Source organism: Phaeoacremonium minimum (genome assembly GCF_000392275.1).
Source record: "Phaeoacremonium minimum UCRPA7 unplaced genomic scaffold PA7_03_scaffold_561, whole genome shotgun sequence".
NCBI classification, from domain to species: domain Eukaryota; kingdom Fungi; phylum Ascomycota; class Sordariomycetes; order Togniniales; family Togniniaceae; genus Phaeoacremonium; species Phaeoacremonium minimum.
The window spans coordinates 63,333-83,500 of record NW_006921463.1 but is presented as its reverse complement, the minus strand read 5'-3'; the positions used below and the strand labels follow the sequence as shown (position 1 = coordinate 83,500).

The following is a 20,168-nucleotide window of genomic DNA, read 5'->3' as shown; positions in this document are numbered from 1 at the left end:
CTTCGATATATCAACGGGTTTGCCGACCTAAACAAAAACAGCGGATCGGCTAAGTACTGGATCACATTCTATGACGGGGCAAATTGTATCCAACATGATGCGCCTTGGATGTCATTTTCATGTGCCGAGACAGAAGGGCAGTGCTTTCAGTTCCCATTCAACATTGGTAGTTTTTTGCTTCACCAAGAAGAGGAAGACCCTGGCAAGCACTGCCATCTGAATAGTGTTGAAGGAGTAGGCAGCAGAACCGGAGTCAATTACGGCATGAATATTTTCATATTTGGGTTGCTCGCATATTTTCTGGCGACATAATCATGATTTGAGAAGCCTATATTATAATGATGAAGCTTGGTGTATGAGACTCATGACGATATTGTTCGAACTGAATCAAATCTGATTGAAGAGGTTACCAATATTAGCTCATTCTTACCTTTCCAAGTCCTAGCTATGCACGGCCGTCCTTTTTGGCTTGCTGCTGTCCGATTTGCACATCTGTCATGAACTTACTCATCTTCCATGCTGGCACACCCTTTTCGTACATTTCGTCTAGCTCGGCCGGATTGCGTTGGGATGGCTCTGGCACGAAAAAGTATACTACCACGCACGTTACAGCACCCGTGCTGAAGAACAGCCAAGCAGTCTTGTATCCCCAATTCGCACCATTCACATCGACTAGAGTCTCAGTTGTTAGTCTGTGGTTCCATAGAACATGATGATGAATAGACATTACTTACGCATAACCGGAAGAGCTGTGTTGAACGTCAATCCAAACACGACGGATGCGCCTGCGGCTAGGCCAGCTGTCCTGGCACGTAGTTTCTGGGATGCGACTTCGCCAACGAAGGCCCAACCAAGGGATCCAACTTTTTGGCAAAGAATTAACATAAGTGTCTAAGTACAAAAAATCATTGTAACTCACGGGCATTACTGAAGAAGGACCAAACACAAGCAACAAATATGAGGAAGTTCTGCAATGGCGAGGTTTTCGGCACGAACCCGAGAATGCCAACCACCAACATCGTGAGCGTACAGACAATTGCTGCGACGAAAACAATTAGGCGACGACCGAACTTATCTGTCACGAGAATGAGAGTAATAGAAGTCAAGAGAGCGATAATTGCTGTGTAAGTCAGCAATGCTCGACCATGATCGAGCAATGTATTTGGTATAACCAAGCGCAACTTACTCAGAATAGTTGTTATCAAAAACGCGTTGCTGAATCCACTCTGCTTGAAGAATAAACTAGCATAAGTCGAGAGAAATGATAGACCAGTCAGTTGCTGAGCGCATGCTGGTAGAGCTGCACCAAGAGTTCGACGAGCATTTGGGCCTTGAAAACACGCAAGATATGAACGTAAGAGCTGAGTGAAGCTCTCATGATCGAGCCCAAGTTCACGTCTCTGTCGGTGCTCTTCGAGAATCGTGTTTTTTATGATGGCATATTCGGCTTCGACATCGTATCCGTCAACCTTTCCATTGACGCGGCGTAATGCGGCCTTACCTTTCTCATCTTGATCTCGCTCCGCATAGTAAGCTGGGCTCATTGTTAGTAGATCTGTATGCTTATGTTCGATGCTTCTAGGATCTCTGACCTGGGGTCTCTGGAAGCCAGATGAAGATGGGCAACATTATGCCTAAGAATCCCCATTGAGTAAGGATTGGAGCTTTGTAATTCAAGGGATTTGTAGCTTGCACGAGTGTGAGTACAAGCGGCGCGAAGAATTTTCCAATTGTGTTCCAAAAGCCGTAGGCGAGAACCATTGCTCCTCGAATATTTGCCGGTGACCATTCAGTGACATATATAGGCAGTGTGGCCTGAAGAGATCCAACTCCTATCCCGGCTAAGAGTTTTGCCCCTGACCAGTCCTTCCAGTCGCGAACAGCACTTTCCAGGGCGATAGACTTCAAGAACACAGCGAGTCAGCGTGCTGAACCCAACGACCAAGCCCCCCACGGTACCGCATACTACCTACGCCAGCAAGGATAATCCAGAGAAGATACAAAGTCATTTTTCGACCGATCCGGTCAGAGACTGGGTTAAGAAGAATCATGCCGACAAGCTGGCCCAATGATTGCATCGCACCCCACAGCGCAGTATATTGCGCATTCAGAGTATTAATGCCCTTTTCATTGGGAAAGCCCAAGTGATTGATGAATCCTTGGTTTGCAATGACATTTCCTTTAGATAGGTCAGATCAGGCGAGGTGGAACAGCATCAATTTGTAGTAGCACTCACCGTTGAGAGTATATTGATATCCATCAGCTGCGGCAGCAATACACAGGAGATTGCACACAAGGACAGCCTTCGATATTTAGTTCCTGACATAAAGGTGGGGGAGCTTTATGACTTGCCTTGCGAAACCGTTTGACCGTCGCCCAAAGACCTAGCTGGTCATAGCAAGATTTGAGAACAATCTCCCGTTCCGTCTTCAGGCCTAGCAAGTCCCTCTCCACGTGTTCGGTGCTAGCTTCGACTTTAATATCGTCGGCGTCAACACGTCTAGTCATTCTGCATTTGCAATGATGGTCAACCGATGTGTAAAACACAAATCGTTCTATTGACCCGAAGACCTCTAAAGCTCGTCAAATCGTCAAACGCTAGTTGGAAAGAAACGGGGGGATGAAATAAGGATCTCGAGAGAGGCCGTCATAATATTAAGAGACAATGCCAAGAGAAGCCATCGACTTCATGTAGTTTCGCTTAACTAATTCCAGGGCCTCGGGCGTTGATAATGCGAGACAACGCACTAATTCTTGGAAAAAGAGCATCCTCGATGGAGTATTACCCCATGTCTCGGCAACTAGATGCTGTCAATATGACCCAACCATCCGGCTACCAGGGTGTCATCCATGCGGGGGATGGGGAAGTGCCGGGCGTTAGTCCGGGGAAGGCACCGGTGCCGCAGATCTCCCCACATCAGGATCGACATGTCTAATTCGATTGGGTGTTTCATGAATGGGAGGACGCAATGTAATGTAGAGGGGCTTGCTTACCCAGCATTAGGAGGCATTTCGCGAGAATGAAACGCCGAGCATCGGCCACCATGGGCAGCATCCTAAGTCATGCTTAGTACTATCCCAGATATTGCTTGATATCTGCAGTATAAAAACGATTATATAATAACAAGCAGTTATTTACCTAGTAGATTCTTAGATTGAACGAAAGGCGAGCATCAAGATGTCTGTATCTATCGCACAGGTGAGCGCTGAGCACCATTATGATGGCTTCGGTATTTTCACACCAACTCCGCGGCTATCCTGGCGTTTCAATGCGACCAAATTAGAAGGCTGGAAACAGGCATCTTATGATCTGAAAATATTACGCAATGGGCAATCCGAATCTTATCACGTTGCATCTTCAGAATCTGTCTTTGTCCCTTGGCCGTCGTCCCCACTGTCGTCCCGCGAGGTTGCGGAAGTCCAGGTTAGGGCCAACGGCGCTGATGGCTCGAGAACGGATTGGGCAAGTGTCACTATCGAGGTTGCACTCCTCAGCCGGTCGGACTGGACTGCCAGTCTCATCTCCGGCCCGCCTCAGAGCAACGAGGAAACCAAGCGGCCGTTCCGACTACGCAAATCATTTAATTGCGCTTCTATAGGTCAGGCACGTTTATATGCTTCGGCTCATGGCATGTATCAGGTTGAGATCAACGGAAATACTGTCGGCGACCATCTACTAGCTCCTGGTTGGCAGTCATATAAACACAGACTCCACTATCAAGTCTATGATATTTCGTGTCTCTTGACAGAAGGAAAAAACGTCATCGGCGCATACATTGCTGAAGGATGGTTTGCTGGAGGTCTCGGCAGAACAACAGTTTATAACATTTGGGGTACCCGTCTAGGCTTCCTCGGTCAAGTTGAAATTGAGGGTAAGGTTGTCTGCTCGACCGATGACAGCTGGGACATTCTGGAGGGGCCGCTTATCGCAGCGGAGATTTACAATGGAGAGATCTTTGACTCAAATCTGGATGATCCTTCCTGGTCAACAATATCTTCGTCATTCGACAGCAAAAATAAAGCGGAAATTCTACCCTTTCCGTCTGCTAAGCTCATTGCCCCTAACGTCGCCCCAGTAAAGCAAATAATGGAGGTTAAGCCGCAAAAGATCATAACTACACCGAAAGGAAAGAAGGTTTTGGATTTTGGGCAAAATCTGGTTGGTTGGCTCAGGATTGAAATAGATATCCCTGGCCATGCTGGGGACACACTTATAGTTCGACATGCCGAAGTCCTGGAGAGTGGAGAGCTGGGGACAAGACCGCTTAGAGCAGCAAAGGCGGAAGAGATAATTCACCTAGGCGGCAAGACGAAAGGGTATCAACCAAGATTTACCTTCCATGGCTTTAGGTAAACTACTGATTCTCTTGCTTGTTATCCAATAAAGAAACTAACCATATTGTCGCTAGGTACGCTGAGGTTAGCGGATATGATTCATTTACTATCAATGACTTTACCGCGATCGTTATCTCTTCCGACCTACGAAGAACTGGCACCTTCGAATGTTCACACGATCTCATCAATAAACTTCATGAGAACACTGTTTGGTCAATGAGAGGCAACTTTCTATCTGTCCCCACCGATTGTCCTCAGAGAGATGAGCGTCTGGGCTGGACAGGGGACATTCAAGTCTTTGCACCAACAGCGAACTATCTTTTTGATACAGCTGCCCTGCTTGGGAGTTGGTTGGAGGATCTCGAAGCAGACCAAATTGATGCTAACGGAGTCGTGCCCATAATCATCCCATCAATTCCTAAACAGAATCGTGAGAACCGACCTATGGCAATTTGGGCGGACGCAGCCATCATCACCCCATGGGACCTCTATAACTTCTTTGGCGATAAGAATACCTTAGAAAGACAATGGGAGAGCATGTGCTTGTGGCTTGACAAAGGCCTTCCACGGGATGAGCGAGGATTCTATTCCACTGCTACTCCACAGTATGGCGACTGGTTAGACCCTCGCTCACCGCCTCAACTTCCAGGTCATTGCCCTACTGATCCATTTATGGCTGCCAATGCCTATCTGATATATGTCACCGAGCTTGCGGTCGATATTGCAAAGATCATCGACAGACCAGACGCGGCTGCTAGATATTCTGACCAAGCTTCGAAATTACGGAAATTATTTATTACGGATTATATCACCCCGTCAGGGCGGCTCGTGAGCGATACCCAGACAGCATACTCCCTAGCGCTCCGCTTTGGCCTGTTTTCTGACAGCCATCTTGACACAGCTAAAAATCGATTGGGATATTTGACTAGATGGGAAGCCTTCAGAATCACAACAGGCTTCGCAGGGACGCCGATCATACTGGAAGTGCTCGCAGATAATGGGATGCTAAATCTTGCTTATCGGATGCTTCAAGAGCGCGATGATCCAAGTTGGCTCTATCCCGTCAGAATGGGCGCAACAACAATCGTGAGTTCAGCCAAGCTGTTGTTCAATTGTCTAAATAATACTAATATGTCTGTATTCACAGTGGGAACGGTGGAATTCGATGCTACCTGATGGCTCTATAAACCCAGGACAGATGACGTCTTTCAATCATTATGCTCTAGGTTCTGTGTGCGCATTCTTACATAGTCATGTTGGTGGTCTCTCGGCATCGTCTCCAGGATGGAGGACAGCTCTCATGCGACCTCAGCCGGGGGGAACCCTTCGTCACGCAACAACGTCTTATGATTCGCCATACGGACCATATTCTGTGAGTTGGAAGTGTGAGGGATCAACGATGCTTACGACCGTCAAGGTGCCGCCGAATGGAGAGGCGCGAGTTGTCCTCCAGGGCGTAGACAAGACAGTAGGTAGCGGGGAACATTCATTTGAGACTGAGTGGCAACAAGATCCAGAATGGCCTCCAGACATTATCCAGGGTCCTCAGGGGCTGGAAGTTGATTCTCACTTTGTCCCGTAATGACGACCTAAACCTCCACGGGCCACAACTAATGATTTGTAGTATTCAAGACAGTAGGATTATTTTAATGGCACTAAAATCCGACTCGAGCGAATGTCTGCGAGATGAGATAATAACTACACTTCCATCGCACAAGGATATGAGATGTCCAGCTTCATGCCTGCTTCGTCTCTGCTATTGCTTCAAAACAGCTTTGAGGATAGCAGGACAGTCCTTTGGATCCATCATCATATCAATACACTTCATCAAGCAGATGTGTTAGTTAATGCCACGACTGATAAGAGATTTCTCAGAGCATACCTGGGGAAAAGTCGCTGTCTGGACCTTCTCATCGGCAAGCACAGCATCAAGCTCCGCAGCCTTGCTAACTTTGAACGTATTTACGGCAACTTCTGGGGAGAACGCTTGGAATAATAAGCCATAGTCCCTAATTGGAACGTCATTGTACGAGGCCTCCATGCCATTGAAGTAACGCTCCACCGTGTACCCATAGTTGTTGAGAATAATTCTGGGAGCCCATGTCAGTGAGATAAACTTAAGTACAACATATGGTTGGGAAGTAGTACACAATGGGTACGATTCCATGCCTATTGAGAATGGCAAATGCTTGAACAGTAAGCTGAAGACTTCCCTCGCCCGTCAGGAGAATCATCCACTTGAAGGTGCCCATCTGCTTAGCAGCAATAGAGCCACCTATAGCAGCACCTGCCGCATATCCAATACTTCCATACACAGCTTGGGTCCGGCCTTTGGCTCCTGTAGGAAATGTCGTCAATTGGATCCCAACCTGGGCGGTTCCTGTCTCGGAAACAATCAAGTCCCCAGGCCGGAGGAAGGATGAAAGTCGCTGCACACCAAGTGTTACGCGCTATTAATTCCCAAATTTTGATCGAGATGGATAACATACGTCGTAGAGCCAGTCTTGTGAAATATGTGGCGGCATAGAAACTTTGGGAGGGCGAATAAGTTGAGTGCTGTCGACCCTGTTCGATACGGTCTTGTTCGAACTGATAGCCTCAACAGGTTTTGGAAGAACCTGCTCAGCGTGTTAGTAAGACCATCATAAACTAACCGCGAAGTTGACATACGTGAACCATTTTGGTATCGTACTCCACATCTGAGATCTAGATTGTGTCTTTTAGTAGTGTTTGGAAGAAGAAGGTCTGTAATCCCACAAACCCTGACGAAGAAGCGTTGAAAATCAGCGATTGTCGAATATTGAACGTGTTCAGAAAACAATCCACTGCGTATTTTGTTAGCGAGGAACATATCTCCTCTAACCACCATATTGAAAGTTGAAAACTAACGTGTTGAAGTCTGATGGCAAGTTACCAAGCCGCAAGATGCAGTCAGAGGCTTCTACTAGCTTGATCACTTCAGGCAGTGACCCAATGCCGCCATAGACACCGCCATATAGTGGATCGTTCTCATCTACTATACCCTTGCCAAGAATTGTGGTGAAGAAAGGAACCTTCAGGGCGGTGATAAGAGGTTGAACGGGGCCTGCCCAGCTACCTCGAGCTCCACCGCCATCAACAACTATGATTGGTTTCTTGGCAGATTCGAGCTTCGAGACTATGTCAGCAATTACCTTGACTTCTTCAGCTGGGCTATTGGGCGTTAATGATGTTGCAATTTTGTCTCCAGAGAGGAGATTGGCACTTTAGAGTATGCGACATCTTGAGATATTCCAATGCTGGCAGCCGTCAGTCGTCTTTGATACTCTGTAGACCGGATCGATATGTGGAATGTATACTCACTATGCCGGCTTGGAGTGATAGAGCATTGCTATTAATCATTCAGAACCCCGTCGATTTCGCATACTGCAGTGTTTGCATCCTTGAGTATAGCTGTAGCACAAGACAGTTCACCGGACATGTTCACATAATGGCTACATTAAATGAGCAACTTCTTTCCCTGTTTGACGAGGGAAAGCGGGGATTCATACTCATAGCTCATATTTCCAAGTGTGTGGTGAAGGATCTGACCGCTTGCCTGGGCTTGATACGTGGGATAACTAACGATATGAGGAACGGGGACGGACTCGCAGAATGCGCCACCTATGGCACAGAGGGCACTAAGCTCGCAAGGACCAAACGTGGTGACTAGAGCACCGGCTCCTTTCTCTCTGGAATACCCGTCGGCAGCGTAGCCCCCAACCAGCTCATTAGGGGTTCCTATCCAGTCCAGGCCCTCTTCGGGTACGAGACCCAGCAAGGCGAGCTCATAGTCTGAAGTAATGAGTAATGACTGTGCCATATACGCGTATTGTGTAGTAGACTCACCTCCCGGAACACCAAAGATCGTTTCTATGCCAATTTCTTTCAGGCGGCGAAACAGATACTGTCCTACGAGGATCTCAGACTTTGTTTAAACACCTGGACGTTGACACTGCTACACTGCAATTAGGTATAAACGGGGTTTTGCCTTGGAATGAAAGATTTGAATATATTGAAGGACTACGTGGTAGACCACACGGGTGACGAGTGACTTATATACTCATTGGAAAAGGGAGACCACGGTTTCACTAGATGAACAAAGCCACTTCTATCCAGCCCAGGATTCCGATAAGAAACACAAGGATAAAACAATATATAGACCGCCACCACTAACTCTAGAGATTGAGCCGTCATCGTTCCAGACTAGATATGCTTCGGTGTTACTCAGCAATGCGGCGGCCATGGCATGTTTGATGTGGCCGCGAAGGATTGATGGGCTTGACGAGAGCAGGAGACTGGATGTTTTGTATTGGGAAATGTTGTGGCATTGAGGAAAGAGCGTGGCGCCAAGTCCATTGAGGATCCCTTATGAGGCTGCATCTGGCGATGTAGGCTAATGTACGACCCACGAGGTTCATAGACTGCAAGATGCTGGCAGAGCAGGAAATTGCCTGGTAGGGCAGAAGGGATCTTGTGTAACATGAACATATTGTGCCAATCACACATGATGGTCATCGAAATACCCGAAATAGGTTTTGCTGACCAAAACCCCTCGCATACAGCATGAAAGGCTGTGCTTTACTCGTGTGGTTTTGGCCCGCCGAATGGAATACATCGTGATAATTGATCAAAAGTCAAAATCGCTGGAGGAGTAGGGAGAAACAGGATCGACAATACGTGCATTGATGACTTCCTTCCTCTTCAGGGTCGAGTAGCTGTGGTAAGCAGCAGATATAGACTGCCTACCCTACATATTCTGTCTTATTCCCGATGGTAGAAGTCACTGCCGGGTTGCGCAATACATAGGCCATTTTGCCCTCGTACCTTTAGGGCGAATGGGGCAACAATTGTGTGGCTGACTCATTCGAGATGAAGAGACGACACAAGCCAAGTAGTGCTTATCCAAGGAATCTGGGAGGACCGATGTGACGCACGAAGGGAATGAAATCTGTCGACTGATTTCGATTCTCTTAGGTAACGAACCCTTGCCCATAAGAGCATAAGAGCATAAGGTGCATACACGGATCATTTGCTGAGGGGCGCGGCATCTGCCGGGAGAGCTTGCAGGGAGGTCGTTGCAACAGCCAGAAGAGTTTTGTCACGAAGACACCACGACCACCGGCTCCGAGCTCCAGATATCCAAGACCGACTAGAGTCGAGTTACCGTAGTTAGTCTCGTGTTTACCAGACTGCTAGCATCCTACCTGCAACTGCAATTGCTATCACAAGAATGGCAAAGACGGCAGCCGTTGAGATCTACGGCGGTAGCTAAAGAGGTAGTTGTTAATTTGTTAGGCCCGGAGACGGCGAAGGGGGTGTGACGTCACAGGCCAGACTGTCGGTGCCGCGATGCCGAAACCTGGCTACCTACCTAGGTAAGGTGGTAGAGCGTCGCAAAAATAAGGTGGGAAGGTTGGCTCCGCTGGAGTTGGCGCTGGAGCTGGAGCTGGAATCACGAGGCAGCGACGAGGAAACGGGCACAGCGGCACCCACGAGCACGAGGGCGACGGCTGTTCCCTTGTTGGGCCCCCGCCGGCTGCAACGCTTTACCTCATAGCAGAAATAACATACTTCCACGTTACTTGCTTCTATTCATCGTCTTTTGGACTTGCACGAGAAGTTCATTCAATTCAGTTCGATACAAAGATTAGGTCCCTACCTACCTAGGCACCGATTATTATTATCCGACCAATCAATCGCTGCTGCCCGCCCCGCGACGCTTGCTGCTCAAAAGCGGCGGTGATTTGACTCTGCGCCTGTCCCGGCGCTCGGCACTCTACTTTCAACGTCACCTCCACCACCACGCACCTAAGGCGGTCGGTGGTCTTGGCATCAACGCCCTACAGGACAGGGGTTCGCTTTGAGCCACTCATTCACGCTTGCTTTTCAAATATAAACCACTGCGCCGACTGGTGCGCGGCGCTGGGTTTACCAGTGTTCAATTGAACGCTCGTCTGGTGATTTGACCAGCGGATACCCTCATCATGTCCGGCGGGTCCAATGACGGTCCCCAAGCAGGCAATCCGGCCTCTGCAGAACAGCATCCTGAGGCTACCGCTGGCCAAGGCGATGACAATGCCAATGTGAATGGTTCTGAGCTTCCTATAAGAGGCCCGACGCCCGGTAATGACCATGCCAGGCAAAATGAATCTGCGGATCATGAGGGAGAGAAGGAACGGAACCCATCTCAGGATGAAGGTCATAACCAAGACCACGGCCAAAGTCCTGGTCAAGAACAGAATGAGGACCAAGACCAGGACCAGAGACATACAACCGGCCCAGTGCAACAGATCACCGGTCTGAAGCACAAGGTCACTGACAAGAAGGACAAACTTAAGACAAAGACTCATCCTCCAGGCGGTTTTGACGACACTCCCCTGCCGGACGCCCCGCCCGGCTACACCGTCAAGTTCACGTTTCACAAGGCCACCAACTTGCCCGCTGCGGACATTGGCAGCGCGTCTTCTGATCCTTTCATCCACGCAACCCTAACTACGGCAGCCCCAAAACGGCACAAGGAAGACCCCGACCTCTCTCGGCGGACACGAACCCTCCGCAAGACGACCGAGCCCGCCTGGGAGGAGGAGTGGGTGGTAGCCAATATTCCATCTTCTGGATTCTCGCTCAAGTGCCGCCTGTATGATGAGGACTATCAAGACCATGACGACAGACTCGGCAACGTGACCGTAAAAGTGCATCACATTGATGAGAATTGGAAGGGATTTGGCCCCGAAGGCCAGTGGTTTGATGTGAAGAAGCGCATGGGTAGTAAGCGTGCTTACTTCTTCAAGGCCATCACCAGTGGCGTAGACAGGAAGGTTTCCATGACCCCACGACTACTCATTGGTGTCGAAGTGCTTGGTCGTTCAGAGGGCAAGGGGTCACAAGTATATACTATGGCCCCTACCTTTTGGGTTAAACACTACAGTCCCATGATTGGCCGCTTGACAGGCATCAAGGTGAATAAAGACGACAACAGAGATGGGGGCCACTCTGAGGATCCCGAAGACAAGCAGACCAAGAAATATGAGTATGTCCTTGCGCTTTTAACACATCTCTAATTTCATCTTTGTCTTGCTAACTCTGCTTAGCTTTCAAGCAAACGAGATACAGCTATCTGGGCCTATTCCCGAGAAGCTATATCATAGATACGTTGAGTTCCGGCCGGTCATTGGTATGATGTTCTCCAGCCATGGCCTACGAGGCAAGATCCTGAATAAGGCCCTACACAAGCAACATCGGCGGGTCTACAATTATGACTCAACGACACAACACGGGACATTCAAACCGCGTTCCGAAGAGGCATCGCTACAGTTTCTCAAAATGGCCCATTTTGACGAAGGTGGAAGAATATTCACCTATGTGTTGACATTGGACGGCCTTCTGCGCTTCACTGAGACTGGCAAGGAGTTCGGGATTGACCTATTGTCAAAACATACAATGCACTCTGATGTTGCTACTTATATCGCCTGCTCTGGAGAATTCTTTATAAGACGGCTGGCCAAACCCACTTCTTCCGAAGATCCCAAGCCTAAGGAGGGCACGCATCCTGACAAGGAACTTCCTGGCGGCCCACCGGAAGAGCCACCGCCTTCAAATCCGAAATACTACCAGCTTATCATCGACAATGATAGCGGAACATACCGTCCTGACAAGTCTATTCTTCCAGATCTGAGGTCATTTCTAGAGCAGAACTTCCCCGGCCTGGGAGTTATTGTCATGCATTGTGAAGACAAGGAACTTGCGAAACTGAAGGAAGGCCAGGTCAAGATCAAGAAACAAGAGGGCAAGATGGTCCACATGGTACTCAACCGGAGTCCAAGCGCGAGCAGTTTCAGCAGTGATGATGAGAGTCGACTTGGAGATATTGAGGCCGCGACAGATGATGCAGTTCACAAGAGCAAGAAGGAGACTGCTTGGGATATGGTAGAAGATCCTTCTAAGGTGAAGTCATTGAAGAACATTATCAGTCCTAGCGCGGCGGGCGGTTCAGTAGGGGCGGATAGCTAGGTGCCTATGACTGGGTCAACATGGCGCTCAGACTTACCTCTCTTCTATTTCTTTTTATTTCGTCCACGTTATTTTATGATTGCGAGTTATAGGTGGCTTTCTCCTTATGCACAGTGCGGGTTTTACTTAAGCGATGCAGGTCATTCTTGAGGTTTTGAAGGCTGCCGTCATCTAATTATGTCTTACGAAAGTAACTACATGTATAGTAGATACATACTAGTAATCTTATTAAATACTGGAGTATGACCCTTCTTATTGTTTTTGTCTTCCGATACGTGATCAGAATATATCTTATAAGTCAATCCACATTGTCAGGCGCGCTTCTACAATTCTCATGTCAAGTTTGATCTTACATTATAGAAAGCATTTTTATACTTGATCTTGATACTAGAACTTGTCAACATGCTAACGATAATGAGAAAGCTACAATCTTCAATGATTCCTAAAATTAATGCCTGCACCTTGAGGGACGGCTCTTTTTCTGCACTGCAACCGTTGACTTAGTCCTGAGTGCGTGTATGCATATATTACTCGTTCTCAACGAGTTTTGCCAATTCAATGCCCATTTTGGCGATGCCGGCATAAGTCTTATCTTGGAGCAAGGTCTCAACATCACCAAACGGAACCCACACTGCTTCATAGTCCTCATCCCAGTTCTGAGTATTCCCCGTGAAAGCCACTCTAGAGTCAGCGCTAGCGACGAAGAAGAACACAACAGACAGCGCGCCATTGTCCTGAAAGTGTTGCATTAGAGCAAATGGCTCCGTCAGTGGCACCCCCAGGCTGACTTCTCCTGAATCGTTGAACGCCGCCATGGAGAGTAAAGGGTGCTGCTTCGGGGGCGTGGCGCGAGTCTGCACGGGGACTGGAAGCAGGCGGCAGCGGACTCCAGACTCCTCAAAGGTTTCACGCTCTGCGGCGGCTTCGAGGGTCTCGTCCCAGTCTTTGCGGCCGCGCGGTAGCTTGTATTCACCATTTGTGCGATCCCGGATGATGAGCACTTTTGATGCGCGGGTATCTACCGTGACTGTGCCTGCGGCAAGACTATAACCATGTAAGCCTATTTCAAGCGGGAGGCATCTTTGACTGCCTTGTGTACACGGATTGCCTTACTAGAACTCATGAGAGAGCAAGAGGCTATTGACCGCTAGAACGGACGACATTCTCTCAACCGTGGTAGGAACCGATTCAACGTCTCTGTGATGTTGAGGTGGAATCGTGGAGGCCTTTAGGGCTATTGTTGACTCGGTCGCGGAGGATATAGCTTAGTCACATCACAATTTTGAGGTTGTTTGCCCTAATTGTTCTGTAGTTCCTGATCTGCTGTGCAGAGCTTCCAGGGTGTATGCAGCTACCCGCTCCTGTCCTGCCCAAAAGTCCTGACAAGGAAAAGAGTGCAGAATGCATCGGATGAGCGACGGGAGTGCAGTGAAGACGGTCAGGCAACAGTATTTGAAGGCACAGAGAATCCGCTCCTCGGATGGCGCCTTCTATCTTTAATAGTTTGCTTTCCCAGGGGCTGTAGCGTTGACATTTTGACATGTCATTTCTTGGGGAATTCACGCGAGCGAGAGGCGGATGTGAATCCTTAACCGGCAGTACGCCACGGCAGGGATAAGAAAACCATCAGCTTCGTCTATATAAAATGGAAGACGCAAACAATTCCCTAGAGGGCTTAACTCATGATATCCACGCGCCGAGGTGACTCATGACAGTCCTTTTGCATGCCAAAAGGATCCTATATGTTCCCCTGTGCAGCGATCTTGTCCAATGTGACCTGGCGGTCATGCATGACGGCTTCCCCTCCTTGATCTTGCAAGGCAGCAGCACCTGGTGAGTTGACCATAAAGCTCAAACCTCTCTTTGAGCGTTTGTGTTCGAGACAATCATCAATCTCGTTGATTCGATTCTAAGGGTGGTCTTGTAAAGAGCCCAGATACATGGGATTTTCTCAATGGAGAGGACGTTTTATATGCATTGGATTTCGTACTGATAAATCTATGATCGCCCGATCCCGCCGTCGCCATGCAGCTCCGTTGTGTGTAACCCCGCCCCCACCCCACGATCCGAATGGTGTACAGTACAGCATTGTACTTGAGAGGCATCCAACAAGGCGTGCAAAACTGCAAGGTCTGCTGGGTATCTGCATCATCTCCTATCAGTCACATGTAGTAGACATGTCAGGGAGCAAACCACATCATGCAGCCCCTGGAGCGAATCTTTGAGGGCATGCATCCGGCTTGCCGCGATTGGCCTGGCATTCACAGAGCCAAGCCCGAGCTGATCAGGATATAGGTGCCAACACACAAGCCAGAATGGCATTGTAGAACCCCGACGTATTATGTGGTGCTTCTGATCATTCAGCTCGGGCCTTCGCAAACTCGAATGCTTGAGTGATGGGCTTTGTCTTCCACATTTTTAGATTCTTTGTGATCTTTAAGGACGTTTCATCTCAGGCTCGACACCAAATTTTCTTTGATTATTCCAAGTGTCAACCATTAATGTAGGCTACAATCAACTCAAACCCAATTCACCCACATCTCTCCAATTGAAGTCTCCCATTGAGTGCCACTCGTCAAATACTCAGAAGTTTACAGACTCGCACGGACCAGCTCAGTCGAGTATATAGACCCGAGCGCCCAGATGTCTTTCAAGATTTTACGTCCCTTTCTTTATCATACTTACATGTCCTGTCTGCTGGGAGATCATAGACACCGAGCAGTGGGCTGAGGGCCTGCATTGTACATCGTGGCGCTACTCATCCTGGTTGCTTCCTCTGGAGGTACTCAGGCGTAATTTTTGTTGGCATCTTCAACCCTTTTCCATTGTGATCGTTACTTCATGCGACGACACGAGGGGGAATTACGGATATGTACTTACCTTGAAGAGGTGCAAATGACATTGCCTGTCTCGAATCGGTGCCCACTAGGAAGATAGCGGCGAGAACCTCGATGGCCATGATAATCAAGAACCCTGATGGTTCTCTACTCTCCGTATGAGCATATGATAGATTATAAACTACGATAAGTCACCACTTGCTTGATAAGATTATGTTCAGGCTGGTCTATTCGATTTGAAGACGATTGGTACCATCATTGGAGACCATGACCTTGTCCTGTATACCCGATACTCTCGTGATCACCGCAACAGAATCCAGAACAGCTCAACCGCACCTAGGGTCTCTATCAATACTTCCCGCCGAGATTCGCAAAAGCATTTATGAGTACTACTTCTTTGCCGAGGATACTCTGTGTCGAGTATTCCAACCTTCACGGCAAGATCCCTCCGAGGAATGGATAATACCATCAATCTTCCCTTCCTGTTCGCAAACAAACTCTTTGAGGGGAAGTCTAGGCGGGCTGTCCCTTCTCTTAACATGTAGGCGAATGTAAGAATCTTATGATCTTATATCCTATAAGACAGACTTCTCATTACCACTTACACAGTTACATGGAAGCCAGCGAGGCGCTCTTAGCCGGGACCGAGTTTCACTTCAACGATCTGTGCGCTCTGAAAAAGTTCCTGCTCACAACACCGCGGCCACACCTGGACCTGATACGAGCGATACGTCTGGACTGGGTCAGCTTTGTTTGGTTTGACTGCGGATGCAGAGCTGTTTCCGGAGCGTATATCCGAGAATACTGGGAGCCCGTCTGCGAGCGTCTAGCTTCCATGCAAGGCCTTCGGACCCTGCATATCAGCATAGCCTCCTCCCGTATGGCAGGAAGGGGGAGGATAGGTTGTGATATGGCATATCTTGAGCCGCTGAGACATATTAAAGCACGCGATTTTGTGCTCGAATTATAATTGTATCATTGATAGATCCACACATGACAGCCAGAACACCTGTAAAGAATAATTATTTGATGGTTGAGAGGACGAACACCAAGGTCATTGCTTAACCAAGAACGATTGATTACGTCATACATCTTGGAATGTCGATATTATCTAGTAGTCTAGGATCTTTAAAGTGAATCAAGTGCTTTCCGGTAACTCATTACATCATCTTGAAGCGCCTCTTCCACCACTTGAACCACCTCCGTGGAAGTCAAAATTGATGTATCAAGGCTGCATGCTGCTGTCATCGACTGAACTGTATCGCAACGCATCGAAAGCTTGGAAACGCCATGGCTTCTTTAATGAGGGGGGAAAAAGTGTCGAAAAGCCTAAATTCATCTTAAGGTCTTGGAGCAGACATGTGAAGAAGAACTGTGAAATCGGTAAAGCAGGATTTGAAATCATCAATAATCCGTCTAAAGCCTTTGGTGGGACGCGACAAAGATCGCTAGCACAACCTTAACCTTAAACTCTCAGTTACAGGCGTCGCACACCCACTTATTAGCGTGTCCCTGGGGGCCATAGCGGCGCTGACACCGAGTTTCGGATGCAACCGAGGCGCCAGGCTGGCCTCCTTCAGGGGCCAGGGACGGGGACACGCTCCAGATTCGCTGGATTGGCCCATTTTTTATCAGCGTCGACTGATCGACTTTCTTTATGGACGATAATAGAGGAGAGGACAAATTACCTACGGCGAGGCATTCGCAGCAAGCTCCTTCGACCGCTACTTGTCTGCCCTCCGAGGGCAGGTCCGTCACTCGACCGTCGTTTCATTCTCAAGTTGCAATCCGCGCTGCAGTGGCTACCTAGGCATCGCATCGCGACCGGAAATCATGGCGCGGCGGCAACACCTCACGCTGATGGTGGTGCTGGCTGTCGTAGCATTCCTCAGCTTGACCTGGTTGATGTCTGGCAGCCCAACCGATGCCAACCCTCCATTTACACCCGCGAGCCCGCCGCTTGAGAAGTCGGGAGACGATGTGAAGCCTGCCGCGAAGGTGGACTCTACGGAAAAGGGCGACTTCGGATTGCCCGGCAGCATCTTGACTGGAGGCGCCATCGCGCCGAAGCTGGCAAATGCTACGGCCAAGTGAGAACCGTCTCCTTCTTCGCATTCGTGCGAGATACTTGCTTCCTCTCTCCCACGTGCCCTATAACGATGCCGTACATTGATGCTGACTTTGTCTCCTTCCGCAGAGCCGAACTCGGCCGAGCCTCCTGGAAGCTGCTCCATACAATGATGGCACGATTCCCCGAAGAGCCTACCGCAGACGACAGCCTGGCGCTGAAGACCTACATTCAGCTATTTGCGCGTCTCTACCCCTGCGGAGATTGTGCCGCTCACTTCCAGAAGCTCCTCGCCAAATTCCCGCCGCAGACATCCAGTCGCAATGCGGCCGCTGGCTGGGCATGCTTCGTGCACAACCAGGTCAACGAGAGGCTCAAGAAACCCATATTTGACTGCAATAAGATTGGCGATTTCTACGACTGTGGCTGCGGCGAGGAGGGTAAAGATGGAGAAGGAAATAAAGATGTGAAGGAGACGTCGGCGGACGGCGAGCTCAAGGAACGCGAAGGCGAGAAAAGAGAGACCGAGGCGAATGTCCCTGTCGAGAAGGAAGGGTGAGTTGCAATCTGTCGAGCTGGATCACTGGATTATTTCTCTAGGGGCTGACATGAGCTCCTAGACTCACCAGTGGTGGTTGATATGGTGCATCTTTGGCGTTTCATGGCGACATATAATCAGTGGGGACAGATTAGGTCCAAACCGATTTATTCTGGTTGTAATATAGAAAGTTGGTTCATAACCTGTATATATACATATGTTACAGCATCGAAGTCATGCTTTGTATATTGTGTGTTAGCCTTGCAAGTATTTTGTCCTGGTGACTGAGAAATAGGGATCTTTCAAAGCTCTCTTCATCTGTTCTTGCTTGAACAATTTGCTAGACTGTACTGCTGTTCTAAATATCATTTGTAATACATTTTGATTGAACAATTTCATGAATTGTCAGAACAGGAGGAAGTCCGAAGGAAAACAATTATCGAGATGATGGGCGGGAATCTGAGTCACGTGTATACGCACGTGGTAATGCCAGAGCTGTACCTAGCTGAGGCTAGGCGGAGGCCAGCCAACGCGTCGGAGCTGCCTGAGCTCGGAAGCTTCATCAATCAGCCTTCCCCTTCTCCAACCCCGAACATAATCTCCGTTGCCAACAAACCCTCAGAAATCCGAGCCGAATAGCTTCACTCCTACCGAGATACCCAAAGTCGATACATCAGCACAACATCTCGAACAAATATGGAGTTCGGCCATTCTGGCAAGCTGAGCGAAGGTAAGAACAGCGGCTAGCCTCAAATAGAGGCCAGCACAAGCTGTCTCAGCCAGCAGAGCAAGAGCGAAGCTGACATATCCTTCACAGATGGCATTCATCTTGATATGGATAGGTTGAAGAAGGGTGAAGTCAAGTAGGTTTCCATCATCGCCGACTTTTGCTGTCGGAAGCTGACAACCCCTCTAGTCTAGGAACATCAATGTGAGCTCGTTCTGCGGCATTGTATCATAAGAGTCGCATCTGATGATTTTACAGTATGGCGGTAACATTCAAGGATGGCGTCATTCTCGGTATGTCTCGAGATTACCCATCGGGGGGGTTTGCTGCGTTGCATTACTAACACCGTCTTGCGCAGGCGCGGACTCCCGAACGACGACAGGTGCATACATCGCAAACCGAGTGACCGACAAGCTTACCCGTGTTCATGACACAATCTGGTGTTGCCGTTCAGGCTCCGCCGCCGACACACAAGCCGTTGCAGACATTGTTCAGTACCAGCTGGGGCTATTTGCCATGATGAATGGCAAACCCCCGACCACGCAAACGGCGGCGTCTATCTTTCAGGAGATTTGCTACTCCAATAAGGACCGACTAACGTAAGTTTCACGGCCGGATTGACGCACAGAGGAGGACAAGAGACTATAGCTTGCTGCTGCGTTCTTCGCAGTGCAATGCCTCTTTACTCCTTGATACATTCAGTCATGCTTACTGTTTCTGACTACAGTGCTGGTCTCATTATCGCAGGCTGGGATGAGCGTCATGGTGGACAAGTCTACAGCATTCCTCTCGGTGGTTCCCTACACAAACAAGCATACGCGATTGGCGGTTCCGGATCGACCTATATCTACGGTTACTGTGACGCAAACTGGAGGGAGGGAATGGACGAGGCTGAAGCAGTTAAGTTTGTCAAGGGTGCGCTACAGGAGGCGATCAAGTGGGACGGAAGCTCCGGAGGCGTTATACGTATGGTTGTTCTCACTGCGAACGGTGCCGACAGACATCTGTATCTACCCGACTCCGACTACCAGGTACGGCATCAATAGAATCGGGCAGAGTGGTGTTGATGGTGGTGAGGCCGTTAAACGACCGGTCGAGGCCGGTTGCGACATATAAGACGGCGTCAGAAAGGATCCGTCCACTTGGGTGGACGTGTACAATACTACAACGATTGCTATGGCTAGAGTCCAGCCAAGACGGACACGGCCTGCTAAATGATTAGAGCATTGAACAGGAGAAGGGCGTCTTGCGGTGTGATGCCGAGTTGCCCTTGGCCTTTAACTCTTTGGTGAAATGGCTAGTAGTTAGAATGATTGGAGGCGATACCGGTTGGCTGGAACCCGGGGCAAAGGTCATTGCAGAGACCGTTGCCCAACCTTCTTGTCACATTCGCAAACAATCTGCTGATATCAGACACATCTCCCACTAGAGTCCATATCCACATCGAACCTGATCACCTTATATGCTCGGTAAACAAGAAGGCAGTAGATGCTGAAGTGGTCATCGTGCATTGACTACCAAAGATCTGAGATAATCCACCTCCGTAGCATCCGTTGGTGAGGCTGTCTCGCTCCGTGGAATGCCATCGTCAACGAGCGTAGGCTCTCTGTCGCAAGGCTCTCATAAGCCGAT

General features: G+C 49.0%; 3 protein-coding genes across 3 annotated transcripts; all 3 read left to right on the top strand.

Annotated features, from left to right (window-relative positions):
* Positions 1-10,340: 10,340 nt before the first annotated feature.
* Positions 10,341-12,366, top strand: UCRPA7_7978 (putative c2 domain-containing protein; the record flags this gene model as incomplete). Its single annotated transcript, XM_007920491.1, has 2 exons — positions 10,341-11,386; positions 11,448-12,366. The coding sequence occupies 2 exons, from the start codon at positions 10,341-10,343 to the stop codon at positions 12,364-12,366; spliced, it is 1,965 nt and encodes a 654-aa protein (XP_007918682.1).
* A 4,670-nt stretch (positions 12,367-17,036) lies between these two features.
* On the top strand, positions 17,037-17,910 carry UCRPA7_7977 (putative fad-linked sulfhydryl oxidase alr protein; the record flags this gene model as incomplete). The annotated part of the gene is made up of 3 exons (XM_007920487.1): positions 17,037-17,293; positions 17,401-17,826; positions 17,892-17,910. 3 exons carry the CDS (start codon positions 17,037-17,039, stop codon positions 17,908-17,910), a joined length of 702 nt encoding a protein of 233 aa, XP_007918678.1.
* Positions 17,911-18,505: 595 nt separating this feature from the next.
* Positions 18,506-19,582, top strand: UCRPA7_7976 (putative proteasome component pre3 protein; the record flags this gene model as incomplete). The annotated part of the gene is made up of 6 exons (XM_007920488.1): positions 18,506-18,539; positions 18,627-18,672; positions 18,726-18,740; positions 18,795-18,829; positions 18,895-19,135; positions 19,264-19,582. 6 exons carry the CDS (start codon positions 18,506-18,508, stop codon positions 19,580-19,582), a joined length of 690 nt encoding a protein of 229 aa, XP_007918679.1.
* Between the last annotated feature and the right edge of the window lie 586 nt (positions 19,583-20,168).